Source organism: Onychostruthus taczanowskii, unplaced genomic scaffold (genome assembly GCF_017590055.1).
Source record: "Onychostruthus taczanowskii isolate IOZ18803 unplaced genomic scaffold, ASM1759005v1 scaffold13, whole genome shotgun sequence".
NCBI lineage: Eukaryota > Metazoa > Chordata > Aves > Passeriformes > Passeridae > Onychostruthus > Onychostruthus taczanowskii.
In genome coordinates, this window is record NW_024498462.1 from 15,305,756 (window position 1) to 15,332,308 (window position 26,553).

A 26,553-nucleotide genomic window follows, 5' to 3' on the forward strand; every position below is an offset into this window, starting at 1 on the left:
TGGTTAGCCTGAAGTACTCTCCATTCAGAACGCTCTTTGTTTTATAAAATGGGCTGGTGATGTCTTTACGATAAACAGATGCCCGTGCTGAAGTTTCCCCTCAAGCTGAAGCGGAGCCAGGGGCTGCAGCACAGAGCAGAGCAGTGCCTCTCCCTGCTGGGCCTCTCCTGCCCATCCCTCTGGACCTTCAGCTCCAGCTGTGTGCATTTCCCTGGGCTGCAGCTCTGGGCTCTGCTGTGTCCTCAGGTGAGGTGGCAGGGAGCAATCTGTGTGCTCCTTGTGCCCTGCCAGCCCCTGTCCCTTGTCAGCCCGGCTCCAGGCTGCTTGGCTTTTGTGCTCTGGGTGCTTCAGGTTTATGGTGAGACACTGGGCTTCTTGGATGGTTCCTCCCCGGGCTTCTTGGATGGTTCCTCCCCTGTAAAGGGGCATTAGAGGAGAATTTCCAGACGCGCGCAAGCCTCCCTCCATGGCTGTGTGCTGTGCCTGCTCTAGCCGGGCTTTGTTAGGCAAGAAGCCACGGAAGGATCCAGAAAGAGTTTTTCTGAAATATTGCTGGTTGCCTTGGCTGAGCTCAGTTTGCTGACACTCCTCTGGATGATTGCTTTCTTCCTTCCAAGTCTCAAAATAGCCTCCTCTATTGCTAGAAGAAGTTAAATAAAAAGAAATGATATATAGCACTTATTAGCTGGAGCTGTGGGTAGCTGCTGCTGGTGGAACTGCTTGGTCAGGGAGACGTTCCCAGTGGAGCAGAGGCAGCCACCAGGACGAGCCTGAGCGTGGCTGGTGGTGTGAGAAGTGCCAGGTGTGCCCCAGGAGGAGCCAGCTGTGCTGCCCGGGTGGCACTGGCAGGTGACAGTGCAGGACACACGGCTGTCACCCACAGCCGGCTCCGGGGGGCATTTTCAGATGGATGTGTTTGTCTACATACCCCGAGTGTAAGTGTTAGAAGGCAGAGTGATGTGAAAGTGCAGAAGGACAGCTGAAACACCAATAAATCCTGATTACACCTTGCCCTCTTCTTCTGCAGAGGCTTAGCTCAGTTATTTGTTAAGTAAGGTGTCGGTGTACAGAGCTCTTTAGGAATGTGGTTGTGGAATGGAAGAAGGTGGGAATTGTGAAGTCTGTCCTGGCTTTGTGCCTCTGAAACACAAATCTGGTATTGATCACAGCCCCAGTGCAAATCTCTGTGTTTGCACAAGTTTGTGTTTAGAAGGCTAGACAAAAAATAGGTGCACTGTGTGTGTATGTGTGTTTGTAGGACTTAAAATGTACTATAAAAATGTGCAGGGTTAGTGCTGTGTTTGAATGAAGGATATAAAGTGCTTTGTTTTGTTTTTCCCATTGTAACATCTTTCATCATGATGCTTTCTGTAGGTGATGAAGGCAGAGGAGTGGTTGCCATGGGTGGGCAGTCCTGCCTGATAATGCAAGATGTGACAGAAGCAGAATGGGGATAGACAGGGGTAGGACAGTGCTTTGCACCGAGCTGACACGGGGAATGCACAGAACATCTCCGGGGCACAGAGTAATGAAATCAGAGTCTGTGCACGTGGTGATCTGCAGGGAGAGAGGTGGGTGGGGGAGCATCCCCCTGCGGGGTTCAGTGGTTGAACTTCAGAGCTTTTCTCCTGGCCTCTCATGAGCACCTTACAGCAAAAACATTCAGGCAGAGAGAAAAAGCTGAAGAACCAAAGACAACTTTTACTTTTCTTCTTTTTTTTTTTTTTTTTTTTTGCTGTTCCTATTTAAAGGTTGTCCATAACTGAAAGCAAGGGCAACAGCCCAGGTCAGACAAACTTAAATTAAGCCACTCTTTGATTTTTCTGAAGAAATCCTTTCACGGTGTCTCGGTGCACAGTAGGTAGCCTTGAACTCCTCAGTGTTTGAGCTGAGGCAAGGCAGGGAAAAGAGGAGGAGACATTTTAGATGGAAGAATTTTACCAATTTCAGGACAGGCTTTTTCCAGAACGTTTGTCTCTGGTCCGTTCCCTGGGGGTCAGGCCTGGGGTGTTTGGCAGGGCTGGGCAGGGGGAGCAGGACACTGCCAGCCGTGTCCCAGGGCCAGGGTGACATCTCCTGATGTGCCAGGGCAGTGCCAGTGCTCAGAGCAGCTCTGCCCTGACTGCTCCTCTGGGGTGAGCAGCTGGGATCCTGCACAGCAAGAGCTCAGGGCTTTGGACTCTGCTTGGATTAAAGAGCTGCTGGTTGTTTCACTTGTCCTACAGATCCTGCTTGCCTTCTGACCAGGTGATGGCCCTCTGCCATCTGAACACACCAGAGAGCTGAGAAGCTCCTGGGAGCAGGGCAGACATGTACTGGAGCCAATTTCCTTCTTGGGCTGAGGGGGATGCACCCAGGAGTGTGCAGGGAGCTGGCACAGAGGTGGCTGTGCCAGCCCTGCCAGCAGCAGGAGCACCGGGAGCTGTGCTGTGCCAAGGAGCACGCTGGCACAGCCAGCTGTGTGCCAGCATTGGCACAGCCAGCTGTGTGCCAGCATGGGCACAGCTGGCTCTGTGCCAGCATGGACACAGCCAGCTGTGTGCCAGCATGGGCACAGCCAGCTCTGTGCCAGCACTGCCAGCAGCAGGAGCCCAGGGAGCCGTGGTGCCCACGCTGCCCTGCTGTCCCTTGCCCAGCAGAGCCCTGTGGGTGTGTTGAGCACAGTGATGCTCTGGGTGTTTCATGCACGGGTGTCTGGGCCTGCAGCTTCGCTGGGGTGGCACGGCAGGGGCATTCCCTGTGCCCGTGGTCAGGTGTGCCACCTGCAGTGTCACTGCAGCTCATGGCTCAGCTGGGCACGGGTGTGGGCTGAGAGCAGAGGGCAGAGAGCAGAGCTGCTGCTACCTCTGGGGCAGGGCTCCCAGCCCTGTGTGGCACTGTGTGGCAGCTGGAGTTGGGAGTGTCTGGGGCACTTCCATCACTGCTTCCATCACTGCATTTTGGAATTAGATGAAGGGGGTAAAAAATTGCATATTACAACATATTGACGTGAAAATACATCATCCAGTGAGCAGTGTGATTTCCTAAAGTGGCTTTGAAATGGTAAGACACAAGTGTGTGTGTGGAGCTCAGCGGGGCAGCCGCTCGTGCTGGTGGAGAGCAGCAAGCCTAGCCCTGGATGCAGATCTTGTGGAAAATAAGTTTGCAAAGGATTCACAGAGGCCTGAAAAGCTCTGCTGGGTTGGCTGAGGCAGAGATAAAGCCTGAATCCCCTGCTTGGAGGGCTTCAGTGGGAGGAGTTCCTCCGGCACTGCAAGCTGGTGGTGGAGCTTCCTGCGCTCCTGTGGGAGGCAATCATGGCAAATATTTTCTCTCAGGAAAGTGGAAGTAATGACATATGTCATGTGTGTACTTTTTGTTTGAGATGTGCATGACTGTAAAGAAACAGATGGCTCCTTTACTTCTGATCGTGGCATGTGGCTTCTCTGATTATGAGTCTATTATTCCTACACAGATCTTTTTAATAAATTCTTTCTGCAGGGGGAAGGAAGTGAAATTGCCTTGCATCTACTCATTAAAAATTACCAGGAGCAGCGATGGTTATTAGGAAAGCTGTGTCCAGTGAAGTACAAGTATGTTGCCTGGAGCAGCCTGAAAGAACCCAAGCCAAGGAGGCACAAATGCCATGTAAATGCTAATTCCCAGGAGGATGCTGCAGCCTGGTGCTCACGCAGGAGCTGAGGCAGCGCGGGCAGCTCTCCATCACACCCTGCTGAGGCTCCTGTCCCTCTGCCCAGGCAGCAGAGTGGGGTGCAGCCCCGGGCCCCTCCTGCTGCCGCCCACACGTGTCAGGACACGGAGGCACGAGGGTGGAACGCGTTCACGTTCCTGGGCATTCCTGCTCCAGATTTTTCCAGTTGCTGCTGGGGCGCTCCCTGAGCCTCGGTGTCTGCTGCAGCGAGGTTTGGGCAGGCCGGGCAGGGTTTGCCCTGCCGTGGATGCAGCCAGCCCAGCACAGATGGCATGGGGACAAGGTGGAAGGCCGTAGCTCAAGGTAGGAGATGTGCTGCCTTTTCTTCTCCTCCTCCAGAGGTTAAACCCCCAGACCAGGGTGGCGTGGCTGTTGGGACAGGCTTTCTGCTCTTCCTCCCTGCAGCTCTTTGCCTTGTGCCCACAAGGCTTTGCCAGCATCCCTCCCTGACCCCCAGTTATTCCCTTGTTTCCTTGCTGGCACCCGTCCTGCCCTGGGACCCCTCAGCCCTTTCCATAGGGGTGTGCTGGAGCACTGAGGGGCTGCTGCTGCACATCCTTCAGCAGCCCTGTGGCTGTGGGACAGTAATTTGATAGAGATCATTAGAACCCTGATGATTCCAGGCCTTTATTTCACTTTTTAAACATACAAATTGGTCTGTTCTATTTCTTTGAGGGCTTCTCAGTTGCAGAGAATCCTAGATTCCAACAAAATGTGTTTCCTTCTGGCCTAATGAGTGTGACACTGTAATCAGCCTCTCAGGAGTCCGGTGGGGCTCTGTCTGTGATGAGTGATTCAGAGCAGTGCTAATTCCTTCATTCTCGCTGAGGAGTGGGACTGGAGCACATTCCACAGCTCAGTGTGTAAGGCTGCTGTGTTTGAAGTGCCTTTTGGACAAAATGAAGATACATCCACTTCACAGTGACTATATCTAAATAGGTCCTAGCTCTCAGTGTGCAGGCTTGGTGACCTTCTGATGAATTTGAAGGCATGGCTGTACTGCATGTGATCTGCTGGTGTTTTGAACACTCTGTTCCATTTTTCCAAGAGTCTCCTTCACCCTCAGGGATGACAGTGCAGGTGGGGAAAATTCCTCCTGATGTCAGAAATGGAATGCTTCTCTCTAGAGCAGTTGGGAGACTGACTGGCTTGATTGTAACCTGTCTTAAAAACATCCTACCTGCTATCAGTCCTTCTCCATGAATTTCAGCTTTGTACTTCATTGTGCTGGCACTCTGTGAATGCTCAGGCAAGTGCTGATGGTGTTGAGATGAGGAGCTGAAAATGGAGAGGGGAAGGTGGGAGGAGGAGTTCCAGCGTTCCATGGAAGGAACATCATCCTCATGGAGTCTCAGCTCCGTGTTCAGCGGTGTGGGGAGGGAGGAGGAACATCCTGGGGCAGCTGGGCAGTGTTTGAGAGCTGCTGTTACAGGTCTGTCCCTGTTCCTGGAAGGCAAAATAGGACAGGCGAGAGAGAGAAGGATCAGCAGAAATGGAAAATGCACATTCCCTCCATCAGGCTGGCTCCTGGAAAACCCAGGGCAGAGCAGAGCCATCCATCCCCTCAGAGTGGGGTAAATCTGGGTTTTGGGGCTCCTTGGACACTCCTAGAGGTAACTCATCATCAAATTCCAAGCCTGGAGCACTAAAATACCCCCAGCTCTTATTCTGCTTGCTCTTTTCTAAATTTCTGCAGAGACTGGAGGAGTTCCTTCATTTGTTTCACTGGAATAAGGCTGAAGGTTAACTAAAATACTGTGTAATTATGTGTCTTCACTGTCCTTCTCTTGGTTTATTCATTTCCGTGTTTTAATGCCTAAAATCTTTCTGTATACAGAAGGAAAACAGGAAATGTTAACAAACTTAAATTATGTGGATTTTTTTGGCCAGAGAGAAAGTGAAAGGAAATTGAAACTGAGATGTGGTCACAATAGGCAGGAAAATCATTAAAAATTAGAACTGAAATCTGGAAGAAAATAGGAGCACACTGGTTTTTTAGAAAAATCAAAAGAGAATCTGTTGGCTTTGATAACAGAGCATTTATTGAAGGGAAGGTGGATTTTGAGCAGGACACAGGCTGCATCATTTCAGAGCCTGTGTCTGGTGCAGTTCTGCAGCACACACTTGACAGTGTCCCAGACAACAGGGCTTCGTTGGAAGGAGTCATTTTGGGAGCATTGTGGAGCTTTGGGAGCTGATCTCCCTCTGAGCTGTCTGCTGAGCTCAAGGGTGGAGAGCTCTCAGAGGGGCTGGGGGATTTTCTGGCTGTTCCCTGCTGCCACCAGCGCTCGGTGCCTCGCGGTGTTCACAGAAATCCCTGGCTGGCTGTGGAGCTGGAGATGGGATGTGAGCCACCCCGGAGCCTGGGCAGGGGGCTCAGAGGAGGGAGTGTGCCAGTTCTCTCTGGAGCCCCATGCAGCATTATCCTCTTGCAATATAGGAGTTACCGAGGAATAGATTAGGTATTCACGTTACCGTAGCAAAATAAGAGATGTTAATTATTTAGCGGGTTTCTCAGGAGGCTTCTGAAAAAGAACTGAGGAAGAACTTCAGAAGCGTTTTCAGAAAGAAAGTTACTGGATGAAATTGTCCTTACTCCTCTCTTGGAAGTGGAAGTCAGTTCCTTGCCATGGGTGCAGGGCAGGATGTGCCCTGGGGAGGGAGGAGAGCAGGGTGAGCCTGAGCCGGGCCAGCCACGGGAGGACTGAGGGTGTGCTGTCCCTTCCAGACAAAGTGAGTTTTCGTAGCTCAGGTGAGAGACACTGAGGGCAGGACAACTCTGCTTCTAGTCCCAGAACGCGCCTTGCACATTCCAGGTGCTTCTCCAGCTCTGGTGGCTTGGGTGTGTGGGGATAGTGGCTTGGAATGAAAATAAAGAAACAAACAAATGAGTGCAGTTGAACAGACTGTTCGTGTGCTGTGAGCTCGGAGCAGGGCTGTCGGGAGTGTGGCAGTGCAGCTTCCATCCTTCGGGGCTGGCTGTGAACCCGACTTGGAACAAACAGGTTTAGGAAACAGCAAACATGCACAGAGATGGTTTGATGGTTTTGTTGTTGTTGCTTTGCTTGGGCAGTTGATTTTACTGTGTAGCAGAGGGTCAAAAGTCTGCTGTGTGCCTGTCTCCCTTTCATTAGGTGAACAAGTCTTTCTTTAAGTGTGCTAAGTCCATAGAAGGTGCTTTGAATTAAGCTGCTTAATTCCTGTGCTGAAGGACTCCAAATTGGTCTCACTCAAGGATTTTGTGCTTCACCTCCAACTATTAAATGGGTTGATGTAGTTCAAGGGCCAGGCTTAATTATCCTGGGCTTGATGACTGGTACACCTGTAAATGTCCTTGCTTAAAGGCTAAATGCTGCCTCAGTTGTCTTTGTACCTTCTTGCTGGTGTCCTTTCTTTATTAAGCACAGGAGGATTTTGTGGTTTTTCCCTAAGTGTGGGCAGCAGCTCTGTGCAGCTGCTTGGTACACTGATGGCAGCCTGGGCTGTGTACCAAGGGCACAGGTTGGTTCTTATTATTTCAACTGTGGCACACTGATAATTTGTCCTTCCTGTGTTTGCTTTCCTGAATGGTTAAAGTGTCCTTTCCAACAGATGTAGCAGGGAGCTTATCAATTTTATTTGTAAACTTGTGTCCTGCGTGACGATCATCGTGGTACTGTCTTTAGTGAAGAATTTCTCTTTGTCTAGTTAAGTAATCCTTTTCTGGATGAAAAAAGATACTCAGAATGTTATAATAGTCTTGCATTTGAATGAATTTCAAAGCCTGAGCAAATCAGGGTTTTCCATTTTGCTATTTCCCTGAAGTTTTCCTGAGACAGAAGAGGCATTTGGCACAGCAGGTCATCTCTGATGCTGTCTGAAAACAAGGCTGCAGTCACAGGGGATGGATGGTGGCTGCTCTAATGAGTGCAGGTTACCTCAAATTGCTTTAATGAGCCAGTGCAGTTGTGTTAGGCTTATTGCATATCTGAATTAATGGCTTGGAAGGAAGTTTGTTAGCCTGCTTTGCTAGAAACCAAATCAAACAACAGCCTGGCATATTCTTCAATGACACGGAATAGCAGAACTGGAATTTTAATTTACCTCAGGCTGTGTGTGATCCTTTCTATTAATAAAACAACCACGTACAGCAGACAGGTGTTGGAATAACAATCCCCTGGTGCGGGTGCTGGCTCTGCACATGGAGCCACAGGTGGCCCTTCCCATCAAGGTTTTATTTTAATTGTAATGGCAGTGAGCTGAGCCCCTGGGTGAACCCACCCTGCCCCGGTCGTGTCACGGTCCTGCCCCTCCTCTGTGAGTCAGGAGCCTGCTCAGGGTCCTGTGGGCTGGAACCAGCCTGTCCTCAGGGGAAACTGCCATGGTTTGTGTTCCACACCTGGAACCGCCAGGGCACAGCCATGGTTTGTGTTCCACACCTGGAACCGCCAGGGCACAGCCATGGTTTGTGTTCCACACCACAGCAGAGCCATGGTTTGTGTTCCACACCTGGAACCACCAGGGCAAAGCCATGGTTTGTGTTCCACACCTGGAACCACCAGGGCAAAGCCATGGTTTGTGTTCCACACCTGGAAGCACCAGGGCAGGAGCTTCAGGGCAGTCACTCTTTATCTGGGCACGGGACAAGGTTGGGAAGTTGCCCTCAGGCTGGGACAGCTGAGGTGGAGCTGGGAACAGAAACCTGCAGGGCAAGGCACAGGCAAAGGGTAGGAATTGTTTCTTTAGGAGAGGGGCTGCCTGTCTGCTCTGGACTGGCAGTGTGAAGGTGTTCTGTGAGTAGGATGTCAGCTTTGGATGTGCAGATGTCACACAGAAGGATGTGCTGAACGAATCTAACAGATGAGAAGATACTTTGCAGGAGAATCAGAGCTCAAAGACACAGGTAAAAATGGAGGAGGCAAGTCTGCATTTCTACCAAATACACAAAGGAAGCAAAGTTTGAAAGAATGAGATACGAGCAAAGAGTTTAGTAGTCAAAGGACAAGGATGCAGGGGATGAGTAATGTGACCAAGAAATCAAACCAGCCTGCAACTTTGTATGGGAAAATGAATAATGAAACTTTGGTAATTTAAGGTCAAAGTAGCAAAGATTAATTTGTGTAAATACTAGAAAAAATACCTATCAATTGTTGGTTATGATTGCTGTTATTGACTAACTTCAGAAAGTACAACCACATCCCCTGTCCCCATCCCCTGTCCCCAGCACAGCAGCACTGCAGGCTGGCTGCCTTCACCAGCAGCTGGGGCTGAACTCCTCCAGAGCACACAGGAGAGGGGCCAGACACGCTGCTCTGAGCTCTGACACCCTCAGCCTGTCAGAGATGCTGAGCCTGCTGCACCCAACGTGATCATCTCTCCCTCTGTCAAGGAGGCAGATGCCTCAGCTAGGAAACATCATCCCCAGCCTGTCAGCAGGGTTCTATAAATGGAAAGAGGTCTTTAAAAGCCAAAAATTATATTTAGTTGCAGTTATGGGGGGGAAGAAGGAAAAAAAAAAAAGAAGAAAAATAATAAATAAAGTCCGAACCCTTCAGAAATGGAACAAAGGAACAACAAAGCACTTGGCTTGGCCCTAATCATCTGCAAATGTTCATGCAGTCATTAAATGTGGACTGCATAGATAAAAGTTACTCTTCTGTCACTCCTTTTATCTCTACCTGAAGCATTCACTTGCCACTCAGGTTTCTGTGTACGAGCCATAAATATTCAGCTTTTTCCAGAATGTTTTTACCCAGTATTTGCTTGTTTTCATCTGAGCTCTCCATATGCCAGCAGCTGCAGCAATAAAATGCTGTGAGCTGGAGGTGTGCATTTGGGTGATTTAGCCTTGGATAGCCTGCAAAAGCCTTATCTGACCAGGTTTCATAGCCCTGTGAGGAAGAGTGAGCCAAAAATAAAGCTGAAGTCTGGCTGGTTTGGGTATGAAGAAATGTGAGTGTCCTGCAGCCAGTGCTGGGGACAGCTCCCGTGTGCTGTGCCCTGGGCAGGGGTGGCTCTGTGCTCAGGTGTCAGCTCTCTGAGCCACTCAGGAGAAACGGGGTTTGCATTTCCCTGGTGTTCACTGGCAGCAGCCTTGGACTGCCCAGGAGCCGTGGCCTTGGGAGAAAAAGCGTTCTGTGGGGTTTGCACTTCTCTGGAAACCGGCAGAATTGCTGTTGGCCAGCTCCCACTGCCCGTTTTGTTGTTGGCTGGGTGTCTTCATGGGAAATAAATGGGAGAAGTTGCACCTGTAGTGCAGTTCTGTGCAGTGCTGCAGGAGTGTGGGCACAGCAGCCTGCCTGCCGTGCCAGCCTCAGGGGCACAGCAAGGTGACAGAAGTACCCAGAATGTTCCCTTGACTTTGTGCCGGAGCATCTGTGTTGAGTCCCTGCAGGGGGAGGTTGTGCAGCCCTTTGTGCTGGTCAGCTGGTCCTTTTGTGAGAGACAGGACTCCTTGCAGGGGCTCTGAGATCAGAATGAGGTCCTGCTGCTCTCCTGGGGCTGTGCAGACCCAGCCAAAGCCTGGGATGAGGCAGGGCTGGGTTGGGTTTGCTTTGTCCCCAGGATGAGGCAGGGCTGGGTTTGGTTTGGTTTGTCCCTGTGATGAGGCAGGGCTGGGTTGGGTTTGGTTTGTCCCTGGGATGGGGCAGGGTTGGGTTTGGTTTGTCCCTGGGATGAGCCAGGGCTGGGTTTGGTTTGGTTTATCCCTGGGATGAGGCAGGGCTGGTTTGGGTTTGGTTTGTCCCCAGGATGAGGCAGGGCTGGGTTTGGTTTGGTTTGTCCCCAGGATGAAGCAGGGCTGGGTTTTTTTTGGTTTGTCCCTGGGATGGGGCAGGGCAGGTTTGGGTTTGCTTTGTCCCGTTGCTCCCGTGCCAGGGCTGGGGGTGCTCTGCAGCAGGAAGGGTCCTGGCTGTGCCACCTGCCAGGGCACACCTGTGCCAGGGCACACCTGTGCCAGGGCACAGGGCACAGCAGGGCCACTGCCGTGGCCGTGGCAAAGTCAGTGAAGGCCATGAACCAGCCTGGGAGTGCCACGGGCCAGTTCTTGCAGAAGTTGGCTCTGGGGTGCTTCACTGAGCACGTGTGCTGTTATCCTGCCACAGGTTCAACAGAAAATATTGCTGTGTTTGTTTTTCTGCTCCCTCCTTCCCTCCCCCCATTGCCTGGCCTTCAGTGAATTTGGTTGTTCATTACTTCAGTTCCCTACCCAGAGGCTGTCATTATTATTTATTTTAGTATTTTAATTTAGCATCGGAAAGAAAATAGCATTTGACCAAAAAGAATAACTTTTTCAAAGAACTAAGCCTTTGAAAACTAGTTTTTTTACTCAGTTTAATTTCATGGGTGCACAATTTCTATTACATGTAGGCCAACTGGATTGCAGCAGCTGTAAAAAAAAATATGTATTTTAAGCTTTAATGTGTTATTTATGAATGCATTATAGTTATAATAATTCACTTACAGGGCTATTGTGACAACAGCACATTACCTGAAATATAGGAATTTGCAACATCAAATAGTTAATTAACAATAAGAGAATAAAGGGAGAAGGTGCCCAGGGATTGGCAGCACTAACAGTAGCAGGCACTTTTGTGTGGGTATGAGCAGCCCAGTGGAGGCAGGAAAAGTCTAAACTGCTGTAAATTAGAAATTAGTCTGGTGCCTGCAAATCTCACCTGTCTTAACAGAATTGTTGGAAAACTTCTTGGACTTTGCAGACCTGATTTAGAGAGAATTGCAGCGGTGAAATAAGATGGGATCAGTTACTGTGCAAAGACCAGTGGAGAACTTAATCCTGCATGGGACTTGTTGGGGAGTATCAGAATACATTTGGCAGATGCGAGATAATGTCAAGTAAATATTTAAAGCTGTAGTGGCAGCACGGCGTGCTGGAGCACAGTGAAGGCACTGAGGGGGTGCAATGCTCTCAGTTCAGGAGCAGTGAAGGAGGCAGTGCTGCAGACCCACATGGAGGTGCAGGTTCACCTCGCAGGTACCAGCCAGGGGCAGGCAAACTCCGGTGGAGGCTCTCTGGTGGGCTGTAAACACTTCACCACCTATTCTCTGCTCCCAGCGTCAGTTTGCCGTGGCTTTGCAGCCGTGGTGCTTCTGTGCTGTCGCTTCTCCGCAGGGATGCTGTGCTGTGAAGCAGTTGTGCTCACTTGGGGTGCAGCTGTGTGGTCAGAGTGCAGCCAGCGTGGGGGTGACACTGCTGAGCACCCCTGGACTCTGCAGAGAGCCTGTGCACATTTTGCCATCAACATCTTCTGAGAGACTTCTGTCTCCTTCCCCTCTAGTCTTCTGACTGTTTCATTTTTCTGGGTATTGATTGAGTGGTGCACGTAAAATCAGAGTGGTTTGGGTTGAAAGAAACCTTAAAGGTCACCTCGTCCCAGCCCTGCCGTGTCAGGGGCAGCTTCCCCTCTCCCAGGCTGCTCCCAGCCCTGTCCAGCCTGGCCCTGGGCACTGCAGGGATCCGGGGGCAGGCACAGCTTCCCCTGCAGTGATGGGGTCGTTGAGGTTGGAAAGGACCTCCAGGATGATGGAGTCCCAGCACCACCACCCTGGTGGGTGGCCCAGATCACTGCGTGTCATGCCCAGTTGCTTCTTGAGCACCTCCAAGGACAGTGACCCCATCACCAGCCTGGGCATCCCCTTCCAATTCCTCACCACCCTTCCAGGGAAGAAATTCCTCCCAATGTGCAGCCTGGGGACAGCATGGGTTGTTCCTGGTTCTCTGGCCAGCCTGAGCTTTGGCCTCTTCCTGCCTAAAACATCAGTGAAATGGCCACATTGTCACCTCCTGGAGAACAGCTGGGTGAGGCACAGGATGCATCCAACCTGTCAGCAGCACAGTTTATGCTGTGTTCACCCACAGCTGTTCCAAGTGCCCTTCCAGGCCACTGCCCACAGCGGGGCACTTTGTCTAGACATGATGTGAAGCTAAAGCTGTTAGTCAGAATCTATTAATATGTGATATGCAAAGCATTCCTGGAGAGAAGCCTCGGTGCTGACATGTCAGATATGGCCAAGGGAAGCTCCCTTCTGTTGTCTCACCTGGTGGGAGAGGAAAGTTCTGCTGGGCAGGGGCAAGGTGTGACCCCAGGACACGAGCAGCCTGAGCTGGCAGGGCTGCAGGGCTGAGCCCAGCCCTGGCAGCCCTCAGCCGTGAGACACAACAATTCCAGCAGTAACCCCAGCCAGAGAATCCTTTAATGTGTGTGAGTGACAGTGAGTCATCTCTGGTGGCTGTGCTCAGCCCGGGGATGCAGTGGGGACAGCCTCCATCCCACATCTGCAGGACAGCTGGGGACAGAGAGCAGCTCAGAGGCGCTGCTGGCTGCGCTCGGGGCTGGGCACGGAGCACGGACACAGGTAGGGCTGCTGGGGCTGGGCAGGCACACCTGGCTCTGCCCTGGGACCCCTCTCCATAGCCTGGGGCAGGCAGCTGCATGCCACAGCCAGCACAGGGCTCTGTCAGCTGTGCATCTCTTGTGAAACTGATAGATAAAGACTCAAATGCTAACGGAATTTTACTAAATGCTCTTTGGAGTTTCAGTTCAGGAGCGGAGTGCATGGGTAGAATGGAAGTGACAGATGAGTAAATTTAAAGGGAAGAGGAAAGGTGGGTTTCTTTGCAACCTGCAAAGACCTCCTTCCCTAAATGAATTCTTTGAGAAGCTGTTAAAAATTCGTTTGTAGTTTTCCTGCAGTCACTTCAGGCACAAGTGGGGTTGTGGGGGCTAGTATTAAAAATACTGTGAGTGCTTGTGTGGTGCACAGGAGCAGTGGAAGGACTCTGGCTCTGGTGATGGGGAATGGTGCAAGTGGTGCTGAGAGCACGGATTGCACACTGGGGCTGTCCCAGCAGTGCAGGCTCAGGAACCAGGGGTTACAGGCCCTGTGCACCCAGCACTTGTTTTACAGTTGTTTGGGCCAAATATTCAGCTGCTGCAAATTGCTCTGAAGCTTTTCTTGATTTTTTTTTTTTGTTTAACTGGAGTTGGTGTGAATCCACACGTTTCAGACATTTACAGCAGCAGCATCCTTCCAGTGTTTTAAAGTTTTTCAATCAACTTTGAGAATAAATGGTTTAATTTCTTTGGAGGTATATAGAGTCCCAGTAGGCATAAATACAGTAATGACAGAAAATGGGACTTTTCTCTGATATGGATGATTTCAAAGCAGCACAAAAGCAAGTGTGATATCCCAGGTCAGCTCCCCAACTACAGTATGCAGCATGCAATGTCCTGAGTTTGAACAGAGTGGCTTTTTCTTGTAGTAGAATAAGGACCACTTACTACCTGCTAAAAACCAGAAGCTAATTTATAGCTCAGTGTTGAAACAATGTCTTTTTTCTAGGACACACATTTGTCTTCGCTAACTTTGATAGACTGTTGTAAGCTAGAGCACTGCAGCATTCGCTCCATGCACTGGAATGTGAAATGTGATGGTTTTTTTCTTAGAGCTCTGCTGTGCTTGCTGCCTTGGGTTGTTTTTTATGTCATTTACGGTGCTGAACATCAATGCGAGCATATTATGCAATGTAGTATAAAAATACACAAAGGCAATAACCTCCCCTGTTCTTCCTGCTCTGACAGAACAACCTCATTTGATCGTTTCGCCTTCTGATTTCTGGAGGCGTTAATTCCAAACAGTGCATTGCATCTGGGGTGTTTGTGTGCGCGTTGGAGTGGCAGCAGGAGCTCTGGGGCTGGCGTGGCTGGCCCTGGGTGCTGGCTGTGCAGCTCCCAGGGTGCCAGCCACCCAGGCATGGAGGTCACCTGTGCAAGCATCTGAATTTCATGGCAAGTTGTGTGGAAATGTGTGCTGGTTTGTAAAAGATCTGCATTCCATTTCTGTACCGTGACCTTGTCACTGTGTCCTTCCCCTCGGTGGCAGCGTGTCAGTCAGGAGTGACTGCCCAACACGCTGGCCTTGGCTGGGTGTGTGGGCAGACCAGTGATGTGCTGGGCCAGAGTCACCCAGCCGAGCTATTTCTGCTTTCACTGAGCACAGGCTTGGGCTTTAACTCTTCTCTGCAAACCCATGGCCTTGAAGTGCCTCTTGGATCAGGGTGCCAGCACCGTGGGGTCCAGGTGTGAGCACAGCCATCTCCGTGCCCACGGGCAGCACTGTCAGGTGCTCTGAGCTGCACCTGCGCCAGCTCCCCGTGTCCCCCTGGTCCCCGTGTCCCCCGTGTCCCCCATGTCCTCCTGGTCCCTATGTCCTCCTGGTCCCCCAGTCCCCCATGCGGTGACCCGAGCCCAGTGCTGGGCAGGGTGGCAGAGCAGCGGGCACAGGAGACACAGCCTGCCCGGTGTCCCCAGCGGGGTGTGCACTGGGCTGGCTGGGCTGCTCCCTCCTGCAGGTGCTGCTCACCTGTGCCGGGCAGGGGCTGCCGGGACATCCCCCCTGGCAGGGGCAGGGGCTGGGGGCTCTGTGCTCGCTGAGGCGAGGGCTGCTGCATTTCCTGCTGCAGTTTCTGTCCGGGGAGGTGCAGGGGGCAGGGGAGCCCTCCCTGCTCGGGCAGCCCAGGTGCTGTGCCCTGGCTGTGCAGCCAGGAGCCGGCCCTGCCCGCTGGGCTGACCTGCTGCTCCCCTCTGCCCTGCCTGCACAGGACCCAGCAGCTGTCTGAACCAACTGAAACCACCACTTGCAGCAAAACAGTAATGCCATTTTAGCTGTGCCGTGTGAAAATGATTGTAATCGTGGTGTGCTTAGGCTGCTAGCACGGAGCAGAGATGCTGGGCGGTGTGTGGGAGTACCACGCACTGTACAAAAGTTGTGGAAGCTGAGAAGGATCTCAGTATACAGAACATCTACTTGGACTCTAAAAGTGATCATCAGGGCAGGCAGTAACAGGAAAACAGGCTGTTTAGTCTTCTGCTAATTTGTCTTGTTGCTGGTTAAATTGATGAAAGGTGAAAAGCAAAACCCTTCTCTGTGTGTGCAGCGTGTTGTAGCTACACTGAGGAACAGTGATGGCATAATTACACATGGCTTTCTGCAGTATCTGAAAGGTTTAGGTAAGTGTAGAGAGGGGAAAAACATCTTCAAGTACAGTTTCTAAAACTGTGTCAAGTGCAGGCTTCTGAAATGCAGTCCATTTATTTCAGGGAAGGGGGAATGGGGTGTTGTGGTGTTGTTCCTCAGTCGATGGCTGTTGGAGTGGATGTAATGGGCCAGATGGGGGAAAAGAGCTGGCTGACTGTCAGATTGTTGGGGATGGCTCATTCAGTCAGTGTAGGCAGCTGGGCTGGGGAAGGCTGCTCCAGCAGGGGCTGCTCAGTGGGCAGCACTCCGGGAGCAGAAGTGGAGGGTAGGCAGAGGCTGCTCCTGCTTGTGTGAATGCTCCTGGTTGTGTGAATGAGCACACAGCTGAGTGGTATTTAACTTGCTGGGTAAATTTTTGGGGTGTGCATCAAGTGATTTGTGCAAAATCACCTGTGGTGGGAATTCAGCTTAACTAAAGCTTAGTCTGAGGAAACAATGTGAGAGAATACTGCAGCCTTTCATTTGACTGTTTTATAGTTGAACTGGTTTGTGTACATGTGTTTGTATATAGGGACCCTATCTGCATCAGCCTAACCTTTAACCTGTTTAAAATAATTTCCAGCCTTAAAGTGAAGAGTAATGTTAATTGCAGGTTAAATTGTACATTTTTTTTTTCTGAAAGGACTTCTCTGCTGTTCAGCCTCTGTGTGCATAGCCCTGGTCAGAGCTCTTTGCCCCTTTGGGTGGGCTGCTGAGGCACAGCAGGGTCCAGGGTTCTGCTGCTTCCAGGGGCTGGGAGAACCCTCTCTGCACCTCTGCGTGGCACACCCAGGCTTTTGGCTTCTGCTGATGAGTTTTCTGTGCTTCGCTTTGAAAAATTTCCTCTGAGGCCATTTCTCTGAACAGCTCTTTCTGTAATGAGTGTGAATTTTAAAACACTCGATTTCTTGCCTCCTTCCTTTTGTTAATCCTCAGTAAATGGGGCAAATAATTGGGAGGTGTCACCTGTCCCTTTATGAATGGTGCTTCTGTTCTTGTCTGCTTCTTGCAAGAGAAATGCCCAGGAGCTGCAGCTTTCAGTGCCAGTCTGAGCAGACTGCCAGGCTGTGCTCATCTCCTGCTCCCCAGAGGCAGGGCTCATCCTTCCACGCTTCCAGGAGGGATGCAGTCTATTCTTTGATGATTTTGTTGCCATTTTTAGGCTGCTTTTCCTTGTTTTGCTTTTCCTAGAGGATTCTGATCTTTCTCAGTTCTTTCTTTGTGTTTTTGTTGTTTTGTTGCTTTTTTTCTTCCCAACACTAGCGAAGTTTGTCTCTTTTTGTAGCCCAACTGTTGACAATAATGCTCCATAAATAGGAAGAAAAAAGGCACTTCTCTCTACTTCCCTTACAATTTGAAACTATTCTCCTAGCTCTGAATAAGGCTACATTAATAATTAAATTCTCATTAAGGTTATGATACGCAAGAGTTTTCTAATATTTCATAAGCAGCAAACTAAAGCTGCCCAAAGCTCTCAAAAACTGCTAGCTTCCCACTCATCTCAGACCTTTCTAGCAGGTCTCCTGGCACCTTCTGCTCTGCATGCCTGGTTCTCACCACGCTTCCAGGATATTCTCTTACAAGCAGTGACATTCCTTGCTTTTTCTCCCAGACTTTGTCAGGGAAGAACGTAAGTTCACTGTTGTGACACAGATTGTCTCAGCGATTTTTAAATTCACTGTGAGCTGGTCAGAGTGGGGTTTGTGGTCGACAGGGGTGAGTGAGGCTCACATTTCCACCTGGAGTTGCTCCTCCTGTGTTCCGTGCTCCTGTCCTGCGTTCTTGGAGCAGCAGGAGAAACGTCTGCTCCAGCAGCTGGAGTGGCTTCATCCTAAGGGCCACGTCCGAGGTGGCTGTGCAGTGTGGGTGTTTGTCTTCTGCAGCTGCCAGGCAGCTCCTGCTGTCCAGTGCCCTCCCTTGAGCCAGCCCAGCTGCCGTGCAGGGCCCCAGTTCCACTGGGGTGCTTCAGTGCCCCCCAAACACACACTCCACAAACAGGAGTAGCACCCTGCGAGCTACTGTCCTGTCTGCTGTGCTGCATGCCCCAGCCCAGCTGTCTGGAAAGCAGCCAGCTTGCCTTTGTTTTAGCAGATGGGAAAAGCAGGAGAGCACTCGGAACGGGCCGACAAGAAATGTTCGCTCATTCCTTCATTCATTTATGCATTCCTTCATTCATTCCTTCATTCCTTCATTCATTCCTTCATTTATTCCTTCATTCCTTCATTTATTCCTTCATTCCTTCATTTATTCATTTATTCATTCATTCCTTCATTCATTTATTCATTCCTTCATTCCTTCATTTATTAATTTATTCATTCATTCCTTCATTCATCTATTCATTCCTTCATTTATTCCTTCATTCCTTCATTTATTCATTTATTCATTCATTCCTTCATTCATTTATTCATTCCTTCCATCATTCTTTCCTTCATTCATTCATTCCTTCATTCATTCATTCCTTCATTCCTTCATTCACTCCTTCATTCATTCCTTCATTCATTTGTTCATTCCTTCATTCATTTATTCATTCCTTCATTTATTCCTTCATTCCTTCATTCACTCCTTCATATTCATCTATTCATTCCTTCATTCCTTCATTCATTCCTTCATTCATCTATTCATTCCTTCATTCATTCCTTCATTCATCTATTCATTCCTTCATTCCTTCATTCATTCCTTCATTCATCTATTCATTCCTTCATTCATTCCTTCATTCATTCCTTCATTCATTCCTTCGTTCATTTGTTCATTCCTTCATTCATTTATTCATTCCTTCATTTATTCCTTCATTCCTTCATTCATCTATTCATTCTTTCATTAATCTATTCATTCCTTCGTTCATTCCTTCATTCCTTCATTTATTCCTTCACTCCTTCATTCACTCCTTCATTCATTTGTTCATTCCTTCATTCATTCCTTCATTCCTTTGTTCATTCCTTCATTCATTTATTCATTCCTTCAGTCATTTATTCATTCCTTCGTGCAGGGGCAAGCACAGCAGAGCAGTGAGCCGAGCTGCAGAGCTCAGATGAGAGTGGGCAGTGTGGCACTGCAAACCCCAGCTGCTGGTGCTGGGAAGGGAGAGGTGCTGGGTGTGACCCATGGGCTGGTCCTTGCAGGCTGGGGCTGTTCTTCAGCCCGGGTGAGCAGGGGCTGGGGCTGTCCCTCTGCTCTGGTGCAGGAGGTGACAGCCCTGCCCGCAGCTCTCCCAGTCCCACAGCTGCTCAGGGAGGAGGAGGAGGCTCAGACCATGGAGCCTGGCCATTTCCCAGCCCTGCTCACAGCTGGGCACCCAGCACAGCTCCTGTCACCACTGGAGTGTGTCCCAGGAGCCACATCTGTGCTTCACACCCACCGTGGCACTGGCAGCTGATGGCACTGCCCAGCAGCCCTTCTGTTGGAGGAGTTTCCTAATTCCAGCCGAAACCTCCACGGAAAAGCAGCATTCTGCTGGTGACCCAGCCCTGGGCAGGGCCCTGATGTGCTGGCTCTTCCTGCTGCTTCCCTTTGTGTTCCCTGGAGCAGAGCACTCCCTGTGCTCCCATCCTTTAACCCTTGCACTTGTTGCTGCAGCTGCATTGCTGCCACCTGCCCCGTCAGCAAATCCCAGTGAATGTCAGCGTGGCTGCACAGGACAGAACCTTCTCCAGTCAGGAGCAGGTCCCTGCGAGGGGTGCAGTTTGCAGGGTGCCCCTTCAGCCCTGTCCCTGCCCGGGGGCACGGGGGGCTTCAGCTGCAGCCAGGGCAGAGCTCAGCGTGGCACAGGCTGGTGGCACAGGCTGGTGGCACAGGCTGGTGGCACAGCTGGGAGATGAGGCTCTCTGCAAAATCCTGCTGCCACTTCCACAGGGAAACAGGAGATGCATTCTGAGCAGCATTTAGCAACAAAGTTTTGATGTCGTGTGCCTTTGTCTTCGTTATCCACAAGGATCTAAATGCAGCCTTATCTGGGCTAGTCTTTTCAGAGGATAACAGCCTATTACTGCTGGCAGTTAATCCAATTACTCTTTTAGGTCAAGGGGGAGTGTTCTGTGCAAATATTTTTGGAAGATCTGAAAAAAGTTATTCTATGTGTTGACCCAAAGAGAGCATATTTCAGAATTCTTCAGCAGACCGAAAGGTTAAGAAATGTCTACATATGTTGGAGGAAACATGGTGGAAAGAGCTGTCAGCTTTCAGTTTTGATCACAAGGCTGTCACTTATTTGAAATATAAAGATAATTCACAATGGAAAGTAGTTTCAAATCAGAAAATAAATCACTGTCTAAATCATCAGAGAAATTCTTTGATGTGGAATGAAGCTGGAGCTGTGCAAACCTTGAGAATTAGAACAGCAGTGAAATGTTTTGCCTGAAGCAGGTTTCAGCCGTATCATTTTGGAACCTCACTTGGTTCCTGGTTCTCCAGTGAGGCTTTCACCGAGTGTCTCAGCAGGGACAGTGCAGGAGCTGTGAGTGTTCCCCGGGAGCAGCAGCAGCTCTTGCTGGGAGAAGCTGTGGGGAGCTTCAGAGGGGCTTGTGCACCGGGGGTGCAGGGGTGGCACTGGGTGGTGACCCAGTGGGCCATGGTGACCCTGCACAGGTCATGGTGACCCTGCGTGGGCCATGGTGACCCTGCATGGGCCATGGTGACCCTGTGTGGGCCATGGTGACCTTGCACAGGACATGGTGACCCTGTGTGGGCCATGGTGACCCTGTGTGGGCCATGGTGACCCTGCACAGGACATGGTGACCCTGTGTGGGCCATGGTGACCCTGCGTGGGCCATGGTGACCCTGGACAGGACATGGTGACCCTGTGTGGGCCATGGTGACCCTGCACAGGACATGGTGACCCTGTGTGGGCCATGGTGACCCTGTGTGGGCCATGGTGACCCTGGACAGGACATGGTGACCCTGTGTGGGCCATGGTGACCCTGGACAGGACATGGTGACCCTGTGTGGGCCGTGGTGACCCGCCATGGTGACCCTGCTGTGGTGACCCTGCCCTGGTGACTCTGCAGTGCTGGTGACCCTCCATGGTGACCCTCCATGGTGACCCTGCCGTGGTGACCCTCCCTGGTGACCCTCCCTGGTGACCCTCCTGCTCGGGGCTTGGCCCGGCCCAGGGCTCAGGACAGGGACATGGCTCTCGGTGCAGGCTGTGCACGGGGGGCTCTGTTTGCTGGAAGGAAGGAGCTGCAGGCAGGTTCAGGAGCTGGCAGCAGTCCTGCGGGTGCTGCAGCCCTGGGCTCCCGTGGGTGCTGCGGGGCACACCCGGGGTCGGTGTGGGGTGGGGAGTGCTGCTGGGCTCCAGGCTGCTTCTGCCTGTCGGTGTTTGTCACTCTGCCTCACACAGCAGCAGCTGGGACCCTGCCCTTGCCACGGGAGCATTCCTTGGAATCAGTGGTGAATTTAAATGTTCCTGTGATATTTGTGCCGTGAGTAGGAGTTACCCTCCCTTTCCCACAGACTCAGAGCCATGTGCTGCTGAACCCCTAAAGCCTCAGGTTCTGAGTGGCTGCAGTCAGAAGGAGAGCAGCAGTTTGGGAACTCATCAGTTCAACACTGAGAGCCCCTTACTGGGCAGGGGGTCTGCTTCCCTGAGTGTCTGAGTTCCTGCAGACAGGTACTGCCCATCCCAAAGTGATGTTCTGTTCATGCATGCCGTGAAGCTGTCCTGTAACAGCAGGTCAGAATAAGCCAGGAAGCAGCTGCCATTGAGGAAATTTATAGGATGGGTTTGAGGACAAAGAGCAGGCGCTGTTCCCCGGGAGAGTGAAGGAGTTGGGCTGTCCCTGGCAGCCCTCACTGTCACAAACCCCTTCCAGCAGCAGCTTCCAGACGTAATGAGAGCTCATTTTGAGCCTGCTTTTAATTGTGAAAACTCATCTAAAGAAAGTTGTGTCTTTCACAGGGTATTTTTGCTGGTTTGTTTCTTCCAGTTTGAAATAAGCTGGTGTGGTGCCTGGGTTTGGGGGTGTGTTGGGGAGGAAGGAGTGGTGCAAAACTCCAGAAATGGCTTGCTGTGAATAAAAATTAGAGAATTGGCTGCTTGTGCTTCCTGTAATATCTCTGTTCATTGTGAAAACTGCAAGTCAGAGTCAACCAGACTTCAAAGTTGGGAGCACACAGCTGCAAGCTGAAAATAAGATTTCTGGGTGATGCAGAAGTGCCAGGGCTGTTTGGTAAGAATACTTCATCAAGATTTGGCAAAGCTTAATGTGAAATGGTTTGGATAGACTGTGTTGTCATTAAGAGGTTCTGAGTGTTTCACAACCCCAGAATAGAATTTTTTTTCAATTAGCTTGCAAGTATTGTTGTGCTCTGAGTTTATTGTGTTAGGTGGCTGACAAAAAAAAAAAAAATCACACCTTTAACTGGGAGAAGTTAGGAGGGAAACAAAGCAGTGATGAAAATAAGCAAAGAGAATTTTTATTCCCATAGACCTGAGAGGTTTTCATCAGCTGTGTCAGCTAGGAAAATGACATTACAGCAAAGTACCCACCTCCCTGCCCTGCCCTGCCCTGTCCTACGGGCAGTCACTTGGAGCAAGTTATTTTAGAGAGGGTTTTTTTTAGACTTGTTCCTGTGAGGAGCTGGAAGTAACTTGATAGCCTGATGTTTTCCCCTGAAAGGAGAAAAAGAATAATTCCTGCATAGCTCCAAACAGCCCCAGGGCCTGGGTGACCTCATCTGTGACCTTCGTTTGCTCTGGGCAGGCGAGGGAGGGGCTCAGGGAGCATCGCTGCTCTGGGCCCGGGGGTGACACCGGGGGTGACACTGGGGGGTGACAGTGACACTGGGTGAGTGACACTGGGGGATGCTAGTGGCACTGGGAGGTGACACTGGGGGGTGGCAGTGGGTGGGCACTGGCTGCTGCTCTCATCATTCCACAAAGTCACACCAGGGGAGTGGGTTTTTCCTGCCCTGTGCCAAGGAGAAGGGATTTTTTCACTTTGTGGGAGCAGGGTCCCAGGGGTGCTCTGATGCTCTCTCTGGCTTGGAAACCTTGTGTGTAGAGTCACGACTCCAGTCCTTCCACACTGGCAGAAAAACTAATTTATTGCAATTGTAAGTGTCCTGGGACTCACAACGTGTAAAACTGAGCAGACTGTGAAGGTAGGGAACTGAGGAAAATTCATGTTTCAGGTAATGACCCGAAAGGTTCATTCAGGAGTGAATGGATCCATGGAAGTATGATTTGTTTTATTTAAATTGTGTCATACATACAAGAACAATGGTCCAACAGGAGCAGGAGGATGTGTTTTGCCTGGATTTTATTTACCCTGTGGCTGCTGTAGCCTGGAGCTAGCAGAGCAGGAGCCTCTGTGTAAAACCAGGAGGAAAGATATTTCCTTGCAGCTTTATTAAACTCTAAATTACATCAAAGATAATGCAGTGGGAACCCGAGCCAAGGCCTATGGACAGGGTTGATGTTATGGTTTCTGGCAATTCTGGATGGGACTGAAATGCAGTTGGACATAAAAGAAAGACACAAACCAGCAGACTGTTTAGCTGGTGTGTTTATATAAAGTAAACATGTTTGAATTTATCTGGAAAAACATCCTGGTGCCAGCAGCCATCCTAAAGATTGCTTTCTCTCAGTAAAGCTTACAGGAAGAAGAAATCTTTTTCCTAGTGGCTTGTTGACAGCAAGTCTTTATTAATGTAATTATTACTATTTTATTTGAGCTGAAGAATGTGCTACAGGGTGATATTTAGCAAGCTGAATGTTTTGATTAGGAAACATAATAGTCACTGCAGTTATTTTATATTTGCTGCTAAGCAAGCTTCTCTCAGTTGCTGTGGGTTTGGTCTCCATCAAATTATAGGGGAAGGAAAAAGGATTCATTTATTTAAAGCTCTGTAGTGGTTATTTATCACTTTCTCTGAGAAGATGCAGGTATGCAGAGAAGGTGACTGCCCGCTGTGAGCAGAACAACAATCAGTTTGAATTTATCCCCCAGCTATGACTCCTGCCAGAGAAAAAATCCAATGCCTGAGAATGCAATGGGGGAATGTTTGTTTGAGGGGGTCCGTGTTTAAATCTGGTGGTTTTTAAGATTTCCATGTATTGGCAGATATTTAGGGAGCAGTTAAATTGTTAGAATCGATGGCCATCAGTTTGAGAACCAAATAAACTTACCTAGTGCATGCTAGTGCATGTTTTAGACTAGACTGTCAGTAGTTACTTTTTGGAATTACTGAAATTCTTGGATTTTTTTTTTTCTAATTTTTGGTTTTTTCACATAGGGTTGGGGAATCCAAGTCTGGTTTTGGGTATGGTTTTATATCTCTGTGTTACACTATAAATAACAGTTGGTGGTTGGAAGCTGTCCTGTGAAAAAGCAGCTAATTTTTGTTCATGTGAGATGATGTGCCTAAAGCTGTGAGCTGAGGAATCTCACTATCTCTGTTATTAAGGCTTCATTTTTTTAGATAGTGGAAAAGCATTTCAATTCATTCTGGTAATGTAATACTTTGAGGTAGCTGGAACTTTCTTTATGCTATGTATTTTATCTCTTTGCCATTTAATAGTCTGACCCCATTCAGAAACGTTTCAGACTGCGTGTCCTTTATGTTATTAATGGCAGTATTGATTTATAAGATCAACTTTAAAAACTACTTGCTGTTTTACAAGAAAACCATCAGAAGGATTAATGTGCTTTCTCTTTGTACATCTGCACTTGCATCTGTTGAAAATGGTGGTGGAGTGCAGTGGCTCTGGGTTGTCCCTGCTCTGAGGAACGGGTGTGATTCCATGTCCTGCTAAAGGCTCTGGGATCAGTACCTGCAGGTGGGGAGGGTTTGTCCCTGACGTGGTGCAGACATTGCCTGTGGCCAGGCCAAAAAGCAGAGTTTGCTTTGCTCTTTCCTAGTCTGCATGCAGGATGGGTAGGGGTGCTGGGGAGGATAAAGCAGATGCAGGAGGAGCTGTGCTTCTCTCAGAGCGGGGTGTTATTTGCTGTTTGTCAAAGCTGCATGAAACGGGATGGAGTGCTGAGGTTTATGGGCATTGTTTATAAAATGTTTTTTCCCACCCTTCTCCCGCCATGACTAAGATACTTTACACTTTAAAGTTTATTTTCCTTCCTATGAACCTTTCTTCCCCTGTGTCTTTCCCCACCCTGACGTTCTGTAGTTGATTTGATTGTGGGATTGCTTTCCTGGGGCTCTAACCTGAGTTCATTTTGTTATGTGGTGACCACAGTTATGGATGACGCTCCCCCTGGCACTCAGGAGTACATTATGTTACGGCAAGATTCCATCCAATCTGCGGAATTAAAGAAAAAAGAGTCCCCTTTTCGTGCTAAGTGTCACGAAATCTTCTGCTGCCCACTGAAGCAAGTGCACCTCAAAGAGAACACAGAGCCGGAAGGTTTGTGGCGCTATGGGTCCGTGTCCTGTTCGTTGGTCCCTGTGTGTCCCTGTGTGTCCCCAGGCTGCGCGGGGGCGGGAGCCCTGCACTCTGTCCCTTTGCTTGCCTGTCAGTGTCCGGTGCTCCCCGGGACACCGCGCCGGGCGCGTTCCGGGACAGGACTGACGCTGCTTTCCTCCAAGAAACTTTGTTTGTTTCAGCTCTCGTCATTACACACTGCCCTTTTTTTTGGCTGCCGAAAGCTGCTTGCTGCTCCAACGGCATCAATTCCCAGCCGGTTCTTCTTTGTTTCAGCTCTCATCATTACACACTGCCCTTTTTTTTTTGGCTGCCAAAAGCTGCTTGCTGCTCCAACGGCATCAATTCCCAGCCGGTTCTTTGCAGTAATTGCTGCAGCTGCGCTCTGCTCTGAGCCTGGCGCCAGAGCCGGGGTCGGCTTGTCCCCAGCACCTTGCACCCCATAAGGCTTCTGCACAGTGCTAGAGAATGCTCATGGCAGCTGTTCTTGGGTGAAGCAGGATGGAGTTTGTGTGGAATGCACGCCTGGTTGCATTTTGGGAAATGAAATGCATGCACAGCAAAAAAAAAAAAAAAAAAGTAGATTGTTTTCCTTTTCAGATGAAGCAAAGGTATGGTCTCTCCTCATGCTGTGTTTACTGATGTGAAATTGCCAATGAGGTATATCTCGTTTGTCTAGTGTGCCTAAGATTAAGCTATTTTAAATTTTATTTTTTAATACTTTCTCTTATTATTCCATATGTGTTTTGCCTTACTGCTTCATATTCCATGTGGTAAGCCTTGTACTTTTTGCATAAGCTCCAGTATCTGCCAAGACAAATAATGCCACTGCTGGTAGAAGTGTTTTAAGATGAAATATTCAGGGCTGGATTTTGCCACAATCAAGTCTGCAGGAACAGCAGAGTGAGCAGGTTGGAGTTCTTCTTACAAATCACTTGCATTATTCTCTCTGTAATGATGGGCGTCATTCCTGAGCTGTCACTATTAGCCCAAAATATTTCAGTCAGTTGCTTTCTTCTGTTACATTCTCCAAATTTTGCATGAATGTTCTTTGTACCACCTCTGTGAGATTGGTGTCTTTTAAAATAAAAGTATTTTATTAAAATAGCATTTATCATCTCACCAGAAATACTAACTCTGAGACACATTCTGGTTTAAGGCTTGGGGAGAAGTTTCTTGTTCCAGTGCTGATGTAACTGAATGTTAAAGTCAGGGTTTGAAGAAAGCCCAGTTGTCCTCTCAGTCCTGGGGCTGGTTTGACAGAAGTTGTGATTTCATGACCCAGTAAAGATGAAGGGCAGGTGAGTCCTGTGGCGCTCTCCTGGCTCAGCAGAGGTCGTGGATTTCTTGTCCTGTGTCAGGGTTTGTGTCGCTCATGAGTAAATTCGGAGCCCAGAGCTGTTCCTGGCAAGCTGCTCTAGGAGGAAGGTGATGGCAGCTGAGCTCCACAGTGCTCAGCAGTGGCCCTTGG

General features: G+C 49.7%; 1 protein-coding gene across 5 annotated transcripts in view; it reads left to right on the forward strand.

The window, feature by feature from the left end:
• FGF13 (fibroblast growth factor 13) overlaps positions 1–26,553 on the forward strand; it is a 193,229-nt gene that overhangs the window by 83,419 nt on the left and 83,257 nt on the right. For 4 of the 5 annotated variants that reach the window (XM_041396399.1, XM_041396398.1, XM_041396401.1 and 1 more), the window contains one exon: positions 24,897–25,064. In XM_041396399.1, the coding sequence (XP_041252333.1) occupies positions 24,897–25,064 (168 nt within the window). Of the gene's footprint in view, positions 1–3,784; positions 3,995–24,896; positions 25,065–26,553 lie in introns of those variants that run through there. The other variant, XM_041396400.1, reaches the window with a different exon arrangement.